General features: G+C 39.0%; 1 protein-coding gene across 3 annotated transcripts in view; it reads left to right on the top strand.

Annotated features, from left to right (window-relative positions):
* The window catches only part of ZNF112 (zinc finger protein 112), a 30,582-nt gene extending 19,784 nt beyond the window's left edge, over positions 1-10,798 (top strand). For all 3 annotated transcript variants that reach the window (XM_011997767.1, XM_011997766.1, XM_011997768.1), the window contains 2 exons: positions 706-801; positions 7,412-10,798. In XM_011997767.1, the coding sequence (XP_011853157.1) occupies positions 706-801; positions 7,412-9,915 (2,600 nt within the window). In that variant the 3' untranslated portion in view covers positions 9,916-10,798. The remainder of the gene's footprint in view (positions 1-705; positions 802-7,411) is intronic.
* Positions 10,799-20,901: the final 10,103 nt, after the last annotated feature.

The raw sequence follows: 20,901 nt of genomic DNA, 5'->3' as shown, positions 1-20,901 counted from the left end.
GGAAGAATACAAATTGATACAACCCTTAGGGAGGGCAAGTTGACAGTATCTAACAAAGCTACGTATTTCCCCTTCCCCAGCAACCCATTTCTAGGAATTTTCCCTAAAAATAGCCATGTCCAAAAGAATATTAATAGTATACTACAATTCATTTAAGAAAGAAGGTAAAATAAGTAAATAGACAGTGTGTGGGTACAGACATATATATATACTTATTTTTATAAGAAGAAACACAAGAAGGAAGGTTTAACCAAAATAATGGCCGGGCACAGTGGCTCACACCTGTAATCTCAGCACTTTAGGAGGCCGAGGCAAGAGGATTGCTTGAACCCAGGAGTTCAAGACCAGCCTGGGCAACATAGGGAGACCCTGTCTCTACAAAAAATTTAGCTGGGCATAATGATGCACACCCATGGTCCCAGCTACTGTAGAGGCTTAGGTGGGAGGATTGCTTGAGCTCAGGAGGTTGAGGCTGCAGTTGTAGTGAGCCATGATCATGCCACTGCATGCTGGCATGGGCAGAAGAGTAAGAGCCTATTTCAAAAATAGAAAATCATGAAGTTAGTTTCTTAGAGTGAGTAGAAGGTAACAGGGTGGAAGGGATGTGGGGGAGTCACACTTGTCTGTGTATACCTTTTTGTCTAGTTTTGACCAACTGAATGTCATCAAACTTAAAAACTTTTGCTCTCCTTGCCTTCTTTACAGCACATCAGCCCTTCAAGCCAGACCTAATATCCCAGTTGGAGAGAGAAGAAAAGCTTTTGATGGTGGAGATGGAAACCCCAAAAGATGGGTGTTCAGGTAAGAACTGTGCTGCAGGAACACAACAGCCATGGAGCCCCTTCTAGAACAAGTCAGAACACATCACTTCTCTGTTTAAACTTTCCTGTGGTTCCCCATTTCACACATAGTAAGTTTAAAGTACTTAAAGTGGCCTATTAGGTCCTAAGGTATTTGTCCCCTCAACCTGCTCTCACTTTCCATATTCACCTACTATTGTTTGTTTTTGCTCATTCAGTCTGTTTCAGAGGCACTGCCCCATGATTGCCCCTCAGACCTCTCAATTATGCCTCTGTGTCAGTTTCCTTGACTTGCTTTTCTCTCTGAATGAATTGGGTAATAGATGCATGATCTTTGCTCTCTTCCATTCACCTTGAGGCAGCTAATAGGTGTAGAATAAATGTGTGTAATTGAAGGACATTCTAGAATACTGTTTCTCATCTGATGGATACCTGTTCTGACTGCTTAGCTGTCCTTGGGTATTCATAGATGGATAGCCATTAATCCTAAAAGATAAGAATAACCAATCAGCTGAAGTAAGTATCAAAAATGACCAATGCCAACATTATAATTGGTCTTCCTCATGCAGCATTTTCAAGTGAGACACGCTTGTATTCTTATGTCCAGCTTCTTATCTTCCCATTCTGTCCCATACTCTCGCCCGAAACAGTCTCTTGACATAGCCACAGTCTTAAAGTAGAATTTTCAAGTTGGACATTTGTGTGAATTGAAACATTTTGATAGTTTCTTGAGTCCTCAAGACTGACATCAAAAGCCACTGTCGCAACTGTGTAGCTAAGAATGCTGCTGGGTAAGAAGAAAGAGTCAACAAAAAATTCAAAACAAATTAACTTACTTCTATAATTGTTCATTTCCATCTTGGTCAAGATTCAGGGTCCTACATGACCCTTGAGAGTACGAGTTAAACTTTTTCTCTAAAGGTCCCAGTATTAAATACTTTAGGTTTTCCTGGCTGCATGTGCTCTTTGTCACATAGTCTTTGTTTTTCTTACACCACTTTGAAAATGTAGAAAGCACTCTTGGCTCCTGGGTTGTACAAAAACAGGCTGAGGCCATGCCGTGCCAATCTACCTTCCTGATACTGTCAGCTGGAACATAATGTCACCTTTTAAAATACCTCAATTTTTTTTACATATACTAATATGATCATATACCTCATAGTAATGTAAAAATTTGATATGTATATTCTTATTTTTAATATACTAATTTTTCTTCTTTGCCATTACCTTGGGGAAATCCCTCCCAGTCTAAGATTATAACTTGTTTTTGTAAGGGATGCATAATATTCTAATAAACAAGCTAGTTACTTCCAAGATACAATGGGGGTACAGCCTCTGGGTAAATGCCCCCATTCCAAAAGGGAGAAATCAGCCAAAACAAAGGGACTACAGGCCCCATGCCAGTCTGAAACCCAGCAGGGCAGTCATTAAATCTCAAAGCTCCAAAATAATCTCCTTTGACTCCATGTCTCACATCCAGGCCATGCTGATGCAAGGGATGAACTCCCAAGGCCTTGCCCCTGTGGCTTTGTAGCGTATAGCCCACTTGGCTATTTTCATGAGCCGGCATTGAGTGCCTGCATCTTTTCCAGGCACATGGTGCAAGCTGTTGGTGGGTCTAGGGTCTGGAGGACAGTGGCCCTCTTCTCACAGCTCTACTAAGCAGTGCCTCAGTGGGGATTCTGGGGGCTTCACACATTTCCCCTCTCCATTGACCTAGTAGAGGTTCTCCATGAGGGCTCCACCCCTGCAGCAGACTTCTGCCTGAACATCCAAGTGTTTCTATAAATCCTCTGAAATCTGGGCAGAGGTTCCCAAGCCTCAGCTCTTGCAATCTGCATACCCACAGGCCCAACAGCACATGGAAGCTGCCAAGGCTTGGGGTTTGCAACTTCTGAAGCAATAGCTTGAGCTATACCTTGGCCCCTTTTAGCCATGGCTGGAACTGGAGCAGCTACAATGCAGGGTGCCATGTCCTTAAGCTGTAGAAAACAGCAAGGCCCTGGGTCTAACCCACAGAACTATTTTTCCCTCCTGGGCCTTCAGGTCTGTGATGGGAGGGACTGCCATGACTGGCTCTGAAATGCCCTGGAGGCATTTTCCCCATTGTCTTGGCTATTAACATTCAGCTCCTCTTTACTTAGGCAAATTTCTGAAGCCTTAAATTTCTCCCCAGAAAATGGATTTTTCTTTTCTATCACAGGGTCAGGCTGCAAATTTTCCAAACTTTTATGCTCTGCTTCTTTTTTAAATACAAGTTCCAGTTTCAGATAATCTTTTTGCCCATGAATATGAACATATGCTGTTAGAAGCAGCCAGACCACATCTTGAATGCTTTGCTGCTTAGAAATTTCTTCCACCAGATAGCCTAAATCATCTCTATCAAGTTCAAAGTTCCACAGATCTTTGGAGCAGGGGCATAATGCTGCCAGTCTCTTTGCTAAAGCATAGCACCAGTGTTGGGAAAATGTATAAATGCATTTACAAACCTAAATATATCTAAATATATCACCAGTACCAGTTCCCAATAACTTTCTCATCTCCATCTGAGACCACCTCAGCCTGGACTTCATTGTCCGTATCATTATCAGTATTTTGTTTAAAACCATGTAACAATTCTCTAGGAGGTTCCAAACTTTCCCTCATCTTCCTGTCTTCTTCTGAACCCTCCAAATTATTACAACCTCTACCCATTACCTATTTCCAAATTGACTTCCACATTTTCAGATATCTTTATAGCAATGCCCCACTTTTCTGGTACCAATTTTCTTTATTCATCCGTTCTCCCATTGCTGTAAAGAACTACCTGAGACTGGGTAATTTATAAAGAAAAGAGGTTTACTTGACTCACAGTTCCATAGGCTATACAGGAAGCATGGCTGGGGAGGCCTCAGGAAACTTACAATTATGGTGGATGGTGAAGGGGAAGGAGGCATGTTTTACATGGCAGAGAAAGAGGAAGAGAAAGAGGTTGGGGAGTGCTACACACTTTCAAACAACCAGATCTCATGAGACAGCACTTAGGGGATGGTGCTAAACCATTAGAAAGCACCCCCATGATTCAATCACCTCCCACAGGCCTCAACTCCAACATTGTGAATTACAATTCAACATGAGATTTGGGTGGGGATGCAGAGCAAAACCATATCAGTGGTTAAGAAAGGAGTCAAAATATTTTTGCAGCTTAAATATTTGTGATCTAAACATTGTCACCACTATACCTTGTAGTGCCCACAAAAATGCCTTAGTTTCTCTATCTAAAAGCAAAGTAAGAATGGAAGGTGATCTCAGCTGGGTTACCTGAGCTGATGTTCTCACTTAGCTTTTGTTAAAGGAGAAGAAAAAGAAGAAGACGTAAAGATTTTTTTTCTCTGAGTTCCTTATAGCTAAGTATTAAATTCAAAGGAATTATTTGTTTTTATGACAAATATAGCACCTTTCTTATTGAATTGATCGATTTGGGATGCTTGAATGATTGACTTTCTCAACCTCTAAGTGCTAAAGCAGGATTGCTATGAAGACGTAATAAATTCTCAACCTTCTTACCTCAAATGAGGTCTTTGTCATCTTTTGTCATGCTTATTTTCTCCATCAAATAAAGTTCATTTATAAGCTTAACATGATTTCTTATTACCACTCTACCATTGATATTGAAATATAACTTGAATGTTGAGATATTTAAATAAAGTAACAAGGTGTTTCAGTCTGTACCATTGACTAAAGGAAATTAATGTTGTTAACGTGTGTGGTCCTTTTTAGAAGAATTTGAAACAAAGTGAAATGACCTTTTGTTTTTTTTCTTCTTCTATGTCCTTAACATTGCAAAACTCACTGGTCAGAGAGAAACTTTAATCTCTTATATATTTGAGATATTTTTATATCATGAATTATGTACTAATTTGCATTGAAGCAGTTGCTTTGTAAGAAATTGGGTTTAGACTAACAAGCTGCTTTCATGTTCTCAAGCCGCTATATCAGTCCCAAAAGACAGGACATACTCCACTGTATCTTTGGGTGTATATTGAGTGTTTTTTATAATAGTAAAACAAAACTACAAGGATTATGATTAACCCAAGCTGGAAGCTCAGACTTCTCACATATAAGCTATATACTTTATCTGATATGCCTCCTATAATATATGCCTTCATTTCATCATTATATGATAAAATATCATTATAATAACTGAAAGCTTTGCTTTTGAGAAGGCAAAGACATCAGTAAATGTGCTTTTAAAGTACCAAGATGCATACCTATGGACATAACCTTGAAGTGCTGTCCCACAATCAGTGTGCTGCCCCAGAGCCTAGTGACACAGAGTCATCAGTGTGGCCTTTTCTTTTTTCCTTTTTTAAAAGTTGGGATAGGGTAGGGCTCACAGGGAAGATTTTGTTCAAGAAAAATTGGGTTTTTTGAGAGAGTCTTGCCATGCTGCCCAGGCTGGAGTGCAGTGGCTGTTCACAGGTGTGATTATATTAATAGGTCACTACATCCTCAGATGCCTGGGCTCAAGCATTTCTCCTGCCTCAGCTTTCTGAGTAGCTGGGTCTACAGGATTGCACTACCATGCCTGGCTCAAAGTTATACCATTTAAAAAGTTACTTTAAAAATGAGAAAGACTCAATCCACAGGCCCTGCCTATTGGTCTTTTTGATCTTACATTTTTATTTCATCCACAGTAGACTCTTGTGACCTTTGCTTTTCTCATCAGCAGTATCACTCTGAATTGTCACCCTACCTCTCCTATAGCCTTTCAGCTTTCCAGCAGAGTTGTCACCATCACCAGTTCCTTTCCCATTTAAAAAGCTACGTTACATGCCCTTTTAGTTCTATGAGTGAGAACAACTCAAACTATGATTTATTCATCAATGTTTATTGAGCAACTACTGTTCACTTGGCAGTGAAAGGAATGCAGTGCACAAAACAGTGTTTGTTTTCATGGACAATACATTCCAGTGTGGAGAGGCAGACAAACACAAAGAAATAAGGCAGGATTATGTTTGAGGGTAATATTCATGAAAAAATATTCCTTTTACTGCTTTTCTTCTGGATATTATAGAGACTTAATCTACTTCTAAGTGTTAGAAGAGTGCATGTTATTAATTCAACCCTGTTTAACCAGTTGTCCTTAGGGAGGATATTTGTCACTAGTATATGAAGATCTGCTGTCTGCTTATAATCTGAAATTTAATAACTTGGTAATAAAATATTTCTACTCAAATATCCTATCTTCAACCCCTTCTGGTGCCTCAAATTTCCTAAACATTAACATAATTTTCCAGTAAAATGGCACAAGCCAAAGTCAGTATTCATTGAGTTTTGTTCATGGCTCATGGGCACCTCAGAGGACACCTACAGATGCCATAATTTTTTTCTGATTTTTTTTAGTTGAATTCTGTCACAGTCTTTCACATTTTGACCTATGCCATGGCCATTGATAATTGTGAAATATCTTTTGAAAAGAGTTAAAATTTATAATGGCCTACAGGGACTTAGAAGAGCTTATTATTCTCATGAGGATAAATAGCTCATTTGTGACAGGATATGTGATGCCTCAAGCATAAAGTAAAGGTCTGTGTTTACCTTCTTCAGCATATCATTTAACGCATACAATACCCTTACAAATGAACAACATTATCATGTTCATGTGCCAGACAAAAAAGAAAAAGTTATTAGGACAAAAGGCGTTTGTCCATTTGCAACTACATTTTTTTGAATTTAAGAATATCATCTTTTCCCCTTCAGATTTCCTGGAAACCCATGATAAATCCATGATAACATGTTTATGGTTGTGTTTTTGCATTTTGTGTTTTTGAAACAGGGTCTCATTCTGTTGCCCAGGCTGGAGTGCAGTGGCGTGATCTCAGCTCACTGCAACCTCCGCCTCACGGGTTCAAGCGATTCTCCTGCCTCAGCCTCCCCAATAGCTGGGACTACAGGTGTGCGCCACCATGGCTGGCTAATTTTTGTATTTTTAGTAGAGATGGGGTTTCACCATGTTGGCCAGGCTGGTCTCAAATTCCTGACTTCAAGTGAGCCACCTGACTCAGCCTCCCAAAGTGCTGAGATTACAGGCTTGAGCCACTGCACCCAGCCATGTTTATGATTTTACTAGGCCTTTTGAACATAGCTATCATGTTCGCTGTCCAAGTTGTGCTGCAACGTCATGATTTTGAGGCATACAAATATCCTGAATTATGTAAATGCTATTTGTATGTAGGTTGAATATTCCTTCTCCAAAATGCTTGGGACCAGAAGTGTTTTGTATTTCAAATATTTTCAGATTTTAGAGTATTTGCATTATACTTACCAGTTGAGCATCCCTAATCAGAAATCTGAAATGTTTCAATGAGCATTTCCTTTGAACATCATGTAGAACATTCAAAAAGTTTTGGATTTTGGAGCATTTCAGATTTCAGATCTTTGGATTGAGAATACTCAACCTGTAACTGGTATAGCCAAAGAAGAGGCATTTTGTAAGTATTCTTAGAAATGGTGGCATGAATTTTCCTCTGGTTCATTCAAGTTTCATGTTATGACCTAAGTGTAAAATCTTCAAATCTCTTGAATAAAGCATTTACTCATGCACGTCTGAATTCTCTTTATCCGTATAGGAAGGAAGAATCAACAAAAGATGGAGAGTATTCAGGAAGTAACAGTAAGCTACCTTTCCCCCAAAGAGCTTTCCTCCTGTCAGACCTGGCAACAAAGTGCAGGTGGGTTAATCAGGTGTCAAGATTTCCTGAAAGTTTTTCAAGGGAAGAATTCTCAGTTGCAAGAACAAGGTGATTCCCTCTGCCAGGTTTGGGCAGGAATACCAGTTCAGATTTCTGAAGATGAGAACTATATATTGACTCATATAGGGAATGGCTCCAATTATATAAAAAGTCAAGAGTATCCATCTTGGAGGGCACATCATTCTTGGAGAAAAATGTATCTGAAGGAGTCATGTAATTATCAGTGTAGATGTCAGCAAATTTCCATGAAAAATAATTTCTGTAAGTGTGACAGCGTCAGTTGGATCTCACATCACAATGATAAACTGGAAGTACACAGAAAAGAAAACTACAGCTGCCATGACTGTGGAGAAGATATCGTGAAGGTGTCACTATTTAATCAGGATTCAATTCAAACAGAGGAGAAGCCCTATCCATGTACTGGGTATAGAAAAGCCTTCAATAATGACTCCAGCTCTGAAGTTCATCAGCAGTTCCATTTGAAAGGGAAGCCCTATACATACAGTTCACATGGAAAGGGCTGTAGTTATAGTTCACTTCTTCACATGCATCAAAATATTCAGAGAGAAGATGATATTGAGAATTCACATCTGAAATCCTATCAGAGAATGCATACAGAGGAGAAACCATGCAAATGTAGTGAGTATGGTGGGAATTTCAATCACTATTCCCCTCTTAACACTTATGAACTTATCCACACAGGTGAGATGTCCTATAGGCACAACATTTATGAGAAAGCCTTCAGTCATAGCTTAGACCTTAATAGTATTTTTAGGGTCCATACTAGGGATGAACCCCATGAATGTGAGGAAAATGAGAATGTCTTTAATCAGAGTTCATGTCTTCAAGTCCATCAAAAATTCCACACTGAAGAGAAACTATACACAGATGTAGAGTATGGAAAGAGTTTCATTTGTAGTTCAAATCTTGACATTCAGCATAGGGTTCATATGGAAGAGAATTCCTACAATTCTGAGGAGTGTGGTAATGGCTTCAGTCTGGCCTCACGTTTTCAAGACCTTCAGATAGTGCACACCAAGGAACAACCATATAAACGCTATGTGTGTGGTAACAGCTTCAGCCATAATTTGTATCTTCAAGGTCATCCAAAAATTCACATTGGAGAGAAACCACATAAGGAGTGTGGGAATGGCTTCAACTGGAGCTCAAAACTTAAAGATCATCAGAGAGTCCACACTGGACAGAAGCCATACAAATGCAATATATGCGGCAAAGGTTTCAATCATAGATCAGTTCTAAACGTTCATCAGAGAGTCCACACAGGAGAGAAACCTTATAAATGTGAGGAATGTGATAAGGGATTCAGTCGGAGTTCGTATCTTCAAGCCCATCAGAGAGTACACACTGGAGAAAAACCTTATAAATGTGAGGAATGTGGGAAGGGGTTCAGTCGAAATTCATACCTTCAAGGCCATCAGAGAGTTCACACTGGAGAAAAACCATACAAGTGTGAGGAGTGTGGGAAGGGCTTCAGTCGGAGTTCACACCTTCAAGGCCATCAGAGAGTCCACACTGGAGAAAAACCATTCAAATGTGAGGAGTGTGGGAAGGGGTTCAGTTGGAGCTTTAATCTTCAAATTCATCAGAGGGTTCACACAGGGGAAAAACCCTATAAATGTGAAGAATGTGGTAAAGGCTTCAGTAAGGCCTCAACACTTTTGGCCCATCAGAGGGTCCACACGGGAGAGAAGCCATACCAATGTGATGAGTGTGGTAAGAGTTTCAGTCAGAGATCATACCTTCAAAGTCATCAGAGTGTCCATTCTGGAGAAAGACCATATATATGTGAGGTATGTGGAAAGGGCTTCAGTCAGAGAGCATATCTTCAAGGTCATCAGAGAGTCCACACTAGAGTGAAACCGTATAAGTGTGAGATGTGTGGGAAGGGCTTTAGTCAGAGTTCGCGCCTTGAAGCACATCGGAGGGTTCACACAGGAGGGAAACCATACAAATGTGAGGTGTGTACAAAGGGTTTCAGTGAGAGTTCACGCCTTCAAGCACACCAAAGGGTTCATGCAGAAGGGAGACCCTATAAATGTGAACAGTGTGGTAAGGGTTTCAGTGGGTATTCAAGTCTTCAAGCCCATCACAGAGTCCACACTGGGGAGAAACCATACAAATGTGAGGTATGTGGAAAGGGCTTCAGTCAGAGATCAAATCTTCAGGCTCATCAGAGAGTCCACACAGGAGAGAAACCATACAAATGTGATGCATGTGGTAAGGGTTTCCGTTGGAGCTCAGGTCTTCTGATTCATCAAAGAGTCCATACTAGTGATAAATTCTATAGAAGCGAAAACTTTGGTAAGGACTACCCTTCATCAGAGAATCTACACAGAAATGACGATTCTGTTTTGTTTTGAAGTCCTCAAATGGGAGCTGAAATTTTCCAGTCACTAGAGTTCTTTCAGTAGAAAAAGAATTTTTAAAAATTAAAATGTAATGTTTCTGCCCAACTTCAACATTCATAATGGCCGGGAGACCACACAACAGAGACATTTAATGAGAGGGGTTTCACGAGGGATTTTGTTAGAACTTTAACATCAGTCATTGCACAGGAGCTAAGGCTTATAAAATATGAGTATGGTGAGGAATTTAATAAAAGTACAGTGATGAGCATACCGAAATCCATGTTCTCTAGAATGTAAGCTTGGTGAGAGAAGGGACTTTGTTCATTGCTAGTCTACAAAACCATGACATTTCATAACTCAATGTAGGTGCTCAGTACTTTTTGCTAAATAAGTAAAAGTATATAAAGGTAAAATGTTTGAAAACTTTTAAGCTCATTTTTTAAAACTTCACTTAAAATGTATTTGAAAGAGGAATCTTGCAAGTAATCTTAATAAAATCATTTCAAGTAAATATTTGAAATGTAGAACAATATGCATTATTATGATCTGAAATAACATTAATTTGGTTGTAACCCTACTGGGGTTAGTTCCTATCCTTTGTTCCATCTTGAGCAGAGATGTACTGCACTTCTTAACGTTTGGTCTCTATACATTATGCCATCTGTTGAAGTTTAGCTTTGTGTGTGTGTATATGTACACATGTGTGCACTTTAAATATCAGTACAAACTGATAAACAATGTTTCTGGTTAATATTGCAAAAATACACTGTATTTTACATAATTGATTTTCTACTCCTGCCCTGTGAGTTAAGGCAGAGTTTTACTATAATATTTGCAAGTATCCAAAATGGTTACCGATGACAAATACTTTTTAATAAATGTCAAAATCACAATACTTGTTTTTTTTTTATTCTCCATATTTCTCTCAAAGTCCATTTGATCTGACTGATTTGTAAATGTTGTGACCTTTTCCAATCCACACCTCCTTAAGCAGGGTCAAGTTTGAAGGATTTTAATTTTGTCAAGTTTTCCATTCCCATACTTCTCCCACTGACACACAAAAAAGGGGAAAAATCTTGAATTTTTCTAAGCATATTTATCAATGTATTGACTAGTAGGATAGAGTTGCCATTTACTTGCTAGTGTCTGTCTTAAAGAATGAAGCATTTTGGCCCGGTGCGGTGGCTCAAGCCTGTAATCCTAGCACTTTGGGAGGCCGAGACGGGCGGATCACGAGGTCAGGAGATCGAGACCATCCTGGCTAACACGGTGAAATCCCGTCTGTACTAAAAAATACAAAAAACTAGCCGGGCGAGGTGGCGGGCACCTGCAGTCCCAGCTACTCGGGAGGCTGAGGCAGGAGAATGGCCCGAACCCGGGAGGCGGAGCTTGCAGTGAGCTGAGATCTGGCCACTGCACTCCAGCCTGGGTGACAGAGTGAGACTCCGTCTCAAAAAAAAAAAAAAAAAGAGATGCATTTTGTTGGTGAAAGTGAAAAATACAAGCTTGTCATTTAATATATATCAAAATATTTATTAAGCCACCCATATGTATCAAAATGTAAAATGTGCATGCCGATCTGGAAATCATAGAACAGTAATTTATAATTAAGCAATTTTAGCAGGAAGGAAGGATTTTACAATGATAGTAATGTTTTAAGCTGGAAGTAAATGTCCATCAATATGAATTTGGGTAAGTTTCTATATGTTCTATACTGTAGATCTACAGAAAGTATGATTTAGCTCTAAAATGACAAGAATAGGTCATGCATATTATTTGGTAAAAACCTGGATTGTACATTCATAATAACCAGCTAATTTAAGTCTGTTTACATGTATGTTCAACTATATGCTTATAGATAATGTGTGAAAGATTATTCATTATTATATATACAGTAGTTTTCTCTGGAAAGCAAAATTTTTGGCTTAGTGGTTTTTTTTTGTGCTTTATTTAAAAATATTTGTAATGGACATTTACCAATTATACCAAAGCAGTGAACAGCTATTGATATTATCCCTTATACTTAAGAACTCATGATATGATTACTCGATTTCGTTGTATGACATTAGGACCAACAGTAAAGAATAAACCCCCTGAAGTTAATTTTTTAAATTTCCTGGATTTTTGAGAATACAGATAAATTAGGTATCCAGTAACTTTATATTTCTGTGAAATTTCCTTACGTCTCAAAATCCATGTTGCCTAGGATGTCCTAGTGCAATCCAGTTTTATAAATTGATGCTCACAGCTTTTCCATCAGGTTTCCCCTTGCTGGATGAATATGGTGACCAAAGCACTGGCATAACTTGGCTTTCAAGTTGCTGGTTCAAGTTGCACAGTGTCATCAGAAATCCAGGGCTTCTAAAGCATGTCTTTGATATCATCACTTACAGGGGAGAGCTCATGGTGGTTTTATCAATTGGAATGCTTTTAGTTCTAAGTAACAGAAAATTTAGAGTTGCCTAAACCAAAACTATTTCTTAGTTCATATAAATGAAAAGATACAGATAGTGTAAGGCTAGGGTCTGGGTAAGGTAGGGGGATTTTATATTGCTTTCCTTTAATTCTCTCACCTCTCTTTTCTTGTGAATTCTTGTCTTCACATTATTCACAGTATAGCAGCCTCACCTGCTTTCTTATTTCACAGCCGAAGGAAGAGATATTCTGTACCATTTTAGTCCTGTGTGGTTCTGGCTCCCTAAAATGCAAAATGCATAGAATCTGTCACACTCCGATTCCCACTAACAACTGAGACTAACCAAGACAACAAAGGACACTGCTGGTCCCCAGCCTACTCCTAGTGAGAAGCAACAGCAGGCTACCATGAGGAAAGGGAAGAACATGGAGAATCCTTCTGTGGCCCCAGTGCAAAGGGATGGCCAAAAGCTGAGGATGGGGCAACAGGAACACTGAGAAAACTTTAGCACTCCAGTTCTCACCCTAAGCACAAGATAGCACTAGAGAAATTTGAAGCCAGTGGTACAACTAAGATATATATTGCAACAACAAAACCCAATTCCAGCTTAATTCCTGACAAGATTAATTCAGCACTCCACTCTGACATCCTAGCAGAACATGTGTGCCCAGTTTTAGGCAAAAATTAATGTTTTCTTCAGTCTCTACTGTTCTGTATATGTTTTCTGGCATTTTGTTTTAAAAATACAAGATCAAAAGTTGAGAACAATCTTCTGCCAATAGATAGCAGACCAATCAATAAAACCACACTTATAGATAACCATATTTTGGAAATATTGGGGAATTTTACATAACTGATTGATGTACTAAAGACTCCAGTGAAAAGGGCAGATAATATGCATGAGCTGATAGGGATTTCAGTAAAATTTAATAGTCAAATGGGAAATGCTAGGAAAAGAAAATTTATGCTACTGCTTTTACTTTTATCAGAACGCTTTTGAAGGACTTATGAGTAGGCTCAACATAGTTAAGAAAAGTGTCAGAACTTGAATATAGGTCAATAGAAATCACAGAAAGTAAAACACAAAAAGAAAAAGTGTGAAGAAAACAATAGAAATCTAATATTTGCATACTTGGAAACCCAGGGGCAGGGGGAGAGAATGGGAAGAAAAGATATTTAAAGAGATAATGACTGAGAATTTTCCAAAAATAATAAGACTTCACCCAGATTCAAGAACCTCAGAATACCAAAGCAGTATTTTTTTAAAAAAAAGAACAAAACTAGATTATTGTCAAGTAGCTAAAAATGGATGGACAGTGCAAAGAAAATATTAATGGCAGACAGAGGAAAGGGACACATTACATGTAAGAAGCAGAATGAGAAAAACATCAGACTTATCACAAACCATGCAAGCAAAAGACAATGGAGTTATATCTTTAACATTTAGAAACAACAACAAAAAATATGATCAATCAAAAATCTAAGCCTGGTGGAAAAAAATCTTTCAGAAGGTATGTGAAATAAAGACATTTTCAGATGAATGGAAGCTGATAGAATTCACTGTTAGCAGACCTGCACTGTAAGAGATATTTAGCATACCAGAAATAGACTTGGATCTACCAAAAGACATAACTATGAAAATAGTTATTTCAATCATTTTAAGTGTAAAATAATTTATTACTCCAAAATATAATTCAGTAAAGCAAAATTAGGAATGAGGTTTTATTAATTTAGAGGATATATAAAAGTAAGATGTTTTGTAAGAACACTGCAAAACAGGGAAGACAGAAATTAGAAATATACCAGCAGAAATTAGAGGTATATGTTGGTACTCCATACATTAATTGGCATAATATGATTTGAAGATAGACTGTGAAAAAATATAGGAATATATTTTAAGCCCTAGAGTAACCATTTAAGAATTTTTTAAAGTACAACTCATAAGTCAGCAGTAGAGATTAAATTCTGATTCCAAAAATAGCAATGTAGAAGCAAGCTGGCTTCACTCCTTTCAATAGAAAACTAAAGACAAATATACAGCACCAAGATTATCACCAGCAATATCCCAGAACTCAAATAGAAGGAGACAGTTCCTGAGGATACAAATAAGTGAAAAAAACTGAGCAGATGGTAAGAGAATTGGACTTTCCTATCCACATGCCCTTCCCCCTAATCTGCCTGGCACCAAGACTGTGGAAAATTTTCCCCGTCTCACAGTTTCTACACTGGAAAATGTTAAGGTGGACAACCAGCCTCCTCACCATCTTGGGTTCCCTGGCAGGAGACTTGTCCCTGACTCAACCTACAGAGAGCATCAGGAGTAACTGAAGAGAGAAATATCCCTGAGGACAGCCAGAGACAAAGGAGGGAGGTGGGAATACTGCCCCCGTCATGGAAACTCTATTCTGCAACTCAGCCAAAGGAGACAAAAATCAGAGTGGCTGTTCAGCATCACTACACTGTAGGTCCCCAATCATGAACCACTAGCCAGCTTTCTTACAACTAGGATATCCTCTGTGGGACCTACCCCTTTTGGGATGGGTGGCGCTATGATTATTTACTAGAATGGAGGCAAGCCTGGAGTTAATGTGCCATCTAGTACCAAAAAGAAGTCAGTAACCTAGCAGGAAAGAAGAAAATCAACAGGTAAAATAAAAAGAATCTCTAGGGAGCCATATCCAATAAAAAACAAAACCAGCCAGACAGAGAAAACTGGAATATGTAATCATTCGATGCAAAGACAGACACACATTCACAAGCAACAACAGCAAACAGGGAGCCATGGTGTCCCACAAATGGACAAAGCAAGGAACCAGTGACAGATCCTAACAGGAAGACAATATGTGAACTCTGACCAAGACTACAGAAGAGCTGTTTTAAGGAAACTCAGTAATCTCCAAGATAGCACAGAGAAGCAATTCAGAAGTATATCAGAGAACCTGAACAGAGAATAAAATAATTTTTTTAAATCAGAAGTCTTGGAACTGAGAAATATGTTTGCTGAACTGAAACATGCATTAGAGGCTCTCAATAGCAGAATGTATCAAGCAGAAGAAAGAATCAGTGAGCTCAAATACAGGCTATTTGTAAATACACAGAAGAGAACAAAGAAGGAAAAAGAGCAAACATTTCCTGAAAGATACAGAAAATACCTCAAATGACCAAAACTAAGAATTATCGATGTTCAGGAGGGAGTTGAGCAAGAGCAAGGAATAGAAAGTGTATTCAACAAAATAACAGAAAACTTTCCAAAATTTAAGAAAGAGATGAATATGCAGGTACAGGGAAGTAATAGAACAGCAAACAGATTTGACCCAACTAAGACTACCCCAAGGCATATAATAAACTCTCATAGGTCAAGGAGAAAGAATTCTAAAAGCAGCAAGAAAAAAACAAGCAAATCACATATAAAGGAGCTCCAATTCATCTGGCAAAAGACTTCTTAACAGAAGCCATACAGGCCAGGAGGAAGTGGAGAGACATTTTCAAAGTGCTGGAAAAAACAAAACAAAACAAAACAAAACTATCGTCCAAGAATACTGTATCTAGCAAAGTTATCCTTCAAATATGAAGGAGAGATAAAGTCTTTGTCAATGTCTGGAAATGTTTAAGGCCCCGGTTTGGGTTCAAGCCTGCTGGAAAAATGTGCAGCTGGTTGGGTCACAGAGTGGTCAAAGCACTCTGTGATTTTTGATCAGGACACAGAAAAAGAGGGTGACTGGAGGACTCTACATTAGCCATTTGTGTGTACTGGACACTTCTTTGGAGGACTACCTATTGAAATTCTTTGCCCATTTTAAGTTGGGTCTTTTCTTCTCATTGTCTTCCACATGCTAAATGTTATATAACAGTCTCCTCCATTGCTGCCTGTAATGTAAAACCATCTTGGGAAGGAGATCCTGGGAAAAGGGTAGATGCTTGCTTTTCTTCTTCAATACAGACAAGTTGTTAGAAGGGGTTGTTGGTGATGCCAAGTTAATAACAGCCAACCCAACACAGGGATCTAAGGGTTTGAAGAATAGCAAGAGTCTTAACATTAGAATCCATACATGTGTGTGTTCAGGCCCTTTATGTGATACTGCAATTAGGGCTATGGTAAGATTTTACCTCCTTGGAGACAATAAAAGTGCCCACACAGCTGAATATCCCTAACAGTGATATGTGAGATAACTAATATTTCACTGTGTGAACAAAACCAAAGGATTAGAAATCAGAGAGAGGAAACCCCAACAACACATATTGCAAAATATATATATATAAAATAGAAAAAAATGTCATAATGAACAGGTAAGTCACTAAAATAAAAGTTCAAATTGACAGTGAAAATATGTAAAAATACCCAACCATCTTAGTAACTAGGGAAGTCAAAACTACAACCAGATCTATTTTTATCCTTTAAGGTTGTCAAAATTTTGTTTTGTTTTGTTTTGAGATAGAGCTTCACTCTATTGCCCAGACAGGAGTGCAGTGGCATGGTATCGGCTCACTGCAATCTCCGCCTTCCAGGTACAAGTGATTCTCATGTCTCAGCTTCCCAAGTAGCTGGAATTACAGTCATGCACCACCATATCTGGCTAATTTTTTTTTTAGTAGAGATGGGGTTTCACCATGTTGGCCAGGCTGGTCTCGAACTTCTGACCTCAGATGATCTGCCCACCTCGGCCTCCCAAAGTGCTGGGATTAGAGGTGTGAGCCACTGCGCCCTGCCAGGTTATCTAAATTTTTTCAAGAAAATGTGGTGAATCTGCTACTCTCATAAACTGTTTGTGGGAGTGGAAACTAGTGCAGTTGCTTTGAGGAATTAATTAGCAGTAGCTATTAAAAGTTTAAATATGCTTACCACATGACCTAGCAATTGCATTTTTTCTGCGCCTCCCATGGAGAATGCTCACACCTCATAGGAGGGCATGAATGAGACGTTTATTGCAGCTTTTTTGTAATAGTGGAAAAAGTGAAAATAATTTCAATGTCTTTCATCATATAAACTGTATAAACAGATTTGCAAAATATTATGTAGCATATAAGGTGAATGATGTTCTTTAAGTCTTACAAGGGTACACATTCTACACATTTAAATGCATATAAACGAGTCCAGAATAGTAATAAATAAAAAAAAAATAAAAAAGAGTCCATAAGAATAGATACTAAACTGATAATGGTCTCTACCTTAAAGACAGGGAATGAAGAGTACTGGGCAGCTGTGGTGGTCGAAGGAGATGTTAACTGTATCTTTAGTATAATAATAATTTAAAAGAAAATAGTAGATTATCATTTTATAATTTAAAAATATTAATACTAATAATATCGTTACTACTGATAGGGGAAATCGAGTTAACAAATACCCAGTTATATGATAGAAGTGGAAAATGCAATTTCTCAATCCGGAATCCATGAAAGAAGTATTGCTTAGCTAAGCATGGTACCAAGAGAAATATGCACTGACTGGGTGATGTGTCAAAGATTAGCAGCCTTTAGAGAAAGGAACCTTTTGCCCAAAGAGAAGCATTGTTACAGGTTGCATTCCCTGGGAAGTAGACTCTGAAATGGACAGTAGCACTCAGGTGGTGCAAATGTATTACAAATATCAAGAAAAGTATAATTTGAAGTGGAGCATGAAGATGTGACAAAATGGCTACAATTTCATGATAAAACTTGATAAGGAGTTATTTCTTAAGGATGAACAAAGAAAGTGGTTTCATGAAATGGAATCTACTTTTAGTGAGGATGCTGTGAGCACTGTTGACATGACAACAAAGGATTTAGAATATAATGTAAACCTAGTCAATAAAGCAGTGGCAGGGTTTGAGAAGACTGACTCCAATTTTGAGAGATGTTCTACTGTGGGTAAAATGCGATCAAACACCATCACATGCTACAGAGAAATCTTTCATGAAAGGAAGAGTCAATCACTGGGGCAAACTTCATTGTTGTCTTATTTTAAGAAATTTCCACAGCCACCCCAGCCTTCAACAACTACCACCCTGATCAGCAGCCATACACATCAAGACAAGACCCTCTCCCAGAAAAAAGATTACACAACTCACAGAAGGCTCAAATGATTGTTAGCATTTTTTTTATCAACAAAGTATTTTTAAATTAAGGTATGTACATTGCTTTTGTTTCTTTTTTCTTTTTTCTTTTTCTTTTTTTTTTTTTTTTGAGACAGAGTCTCACTCTGTCGCCCAGGCTGGAGTGCAGTGTCACGATCTCGGCTCACTGCAAGCTCTGCCTCCTAAGTTCACGCCATTCTCCTGCCTCAGCCTCCCAAGTAGCTGGGGCTACAGGCGCCCGCCACCATGCCTGGGTAATTTTTTTGTACTTTTAGTAGAGACAGGCTTTCACCGTGTTAGCCAGGATGGTCTTGATCTCCTAACCTCATGATCCGCCCGTCTCAGCCTCCCAAAGTGCTGGGATTACAGGCGTGAGCCACCGTGCCTGGCCGTACATTGCCTTTTTTTTAGACATAATGCTATTACACAGGTAAATGGTATGTTTACAGTATAGTATAAACATAACTTTTATGTGCACTAAGAAACCAAAAAAATCATGTGACTCACTTTATTGAGATATTCATTTTATTGCGGTGGTCTGGACCCAAACCTGCAATATCTCCCAGGTATGCACATATTAAGAAAACTTTGGTCAAGTAAGGTGGTCATGCCTGTAATCCTCTGCACTTTGGAAGGCTGAGGTGGGAGGATTAGGATTGCTTGAGGCTAAGAGTTAGAGACCAGCCTCTGCCACATAGGAAGACTCCATTTCTACAAAAAAATTACGTTAAAAAATTATCCAGGCATGGTGGTACATGCCTGTAGTCCTAGCTACTCAAGAGGCTGAAGCAGGAGGATTACTTGAGCCCAGGAGTTTAAAGTTACAGTGAGCTATGGTGATTTCACCAGTGCACTCCAATGTAGGCAACAGAATGAGACCCTGTCTCTAAACAAAATACTTTCTGCCCTGAGGTTCATAAAGGTATTAGCCCATATTATTAAGTGGTGTAATTACTTCTGGAACTAATTACCCAGTGTTAGGTCAAACTTCACAGATTAAGCACACAGTCCTCATAAGACTTTTTTCATTCCAAACTGCAAGTTCAAGGGTTTCCATGCCACCCTCACTTCTGACCAGCTGACCACTTCTGATCACTAGCCTCTCAGGTTTAATAATTTACTGAAACAACTCACAGAACCCAGGAAAATTATATTTATTAATTACAGCTTTATTATAACAAAAGGATACAAATCAAAACCAACCAAAGGTAGAAAATGCATAGGGCAAGGTCTGGGAGGGTTCCAGATAGAAAATTCCATGGTTCTTTCTCTTGGAATCAGGACACATTACCCTCCCAGCACACAGCTGTATGAGAATACTTGCCAACCAAAGAAGTCTATCCAAGCTTGTGTTCATAGATTTTATTAGGGCTTTATTACATAGGTGTGATTGATTGAAGAACTGACGTGTAACTCAATCTCTAGCCCCCATCCTCTACACAGGCTGATGTTATTTGGCTCAGAGTCATAAACTTCAAATCACATGATCGATCTGTCTGGTGTAACCAGCACCTATCTGAAGTAATCTCACTAGCATAACTTATCTAGAGGCCCATGATGTGTCTCTGTCAGAGACAATCTGTCAGATAGAGTGTGAGTGGCCCACCGTGAATAACAAACAGCTTCTATAATTCAGGATATTTTAAGAGTTTAAATGCCATCTCCCAGGAACTAGGGACAGAGGCCAAAAAAGTTGGAGAAATCCAGAATGTGTAACATCATAACAACTGACCTAATTCCTTCAACAGGCCAGGGTCTGAAAAACGGGATGATGCAGTAGTGTTCAATAATAAATACACCTAAGTAGATAAATAAAATGAATGGACTGGATATTGATTTGACAAACCAGTCATAAGATACTTTTAGGTAATCAGGAAATTTTTAAAGCAGATTGGGTATGTAAAGGAAAATAAAAATCTCAGGATCCTCCAAACTTACTCAAATGTGGAGATTAAGCCCTGGAGTTCATGAATTGTAATACCCTCTTCCAAATGAACAGCTGTGCATTAGCCCGATCCCCATGAAAGGTGAAAAGCCTCAGGTATTTGGGAAGAGCTTTCCCCATAGATCATTCATAAGTAAACTTATGTGCAAGTAAAACCTTGCACTCTTTCTCCAAGCCCATGTGTGATACGATTCTTCTGGTACACCAAGGCAAGAAACTCTGGGATACAAGACCCCTCTTGTGCTTGCGATAAGGCAGGGGTCTAATTGAGCTAACACAAGCCTCCTATGGATGGCTAAACTAAAAAAGTACCCTGTGAAACACGCCCACTGGGGCTTCAGGAGCTGTAAACATTCACCCCTAGACACTGTCGTTGGGTTGGAGCTCTGCAACCTGCCGTGTGCAGGCTCCCTCTAGAGGTTTGAGCAGCTGGGCACGAAGAAACGAGCCACACCCCCATTACATGCCCTGGGAGGGGGACAAGCGAACTTTTCCCATTTCATCACAATTTACTTTCGGCACTAACATGATTGTTCAGCTGTCTTCATCAGCAAGCCTTTATTCGAGGAGATTCCTGCCCAAGCAAA

The sequence above is a fragment of the Mandrillus leucophaeus genome, unplaced genomic scaffold, assembly GCF_000951045.1.
Source record: "Mandrillus leucophaeus isolate KB7577 unplaced genomic scaffold, Mleu.le_1.0 Scaffold546, whole genome shotgun sequence".
Lineage (NCBI taxonomy): Eukaryota > Metazoa > Chordata > Mammalia > Primates > Cercopithecidae > Mandrillus > Mandrillus leucophaeus.
This window is presented reverse-complemented; position numbering and strand designations above follow the sequence as displayed.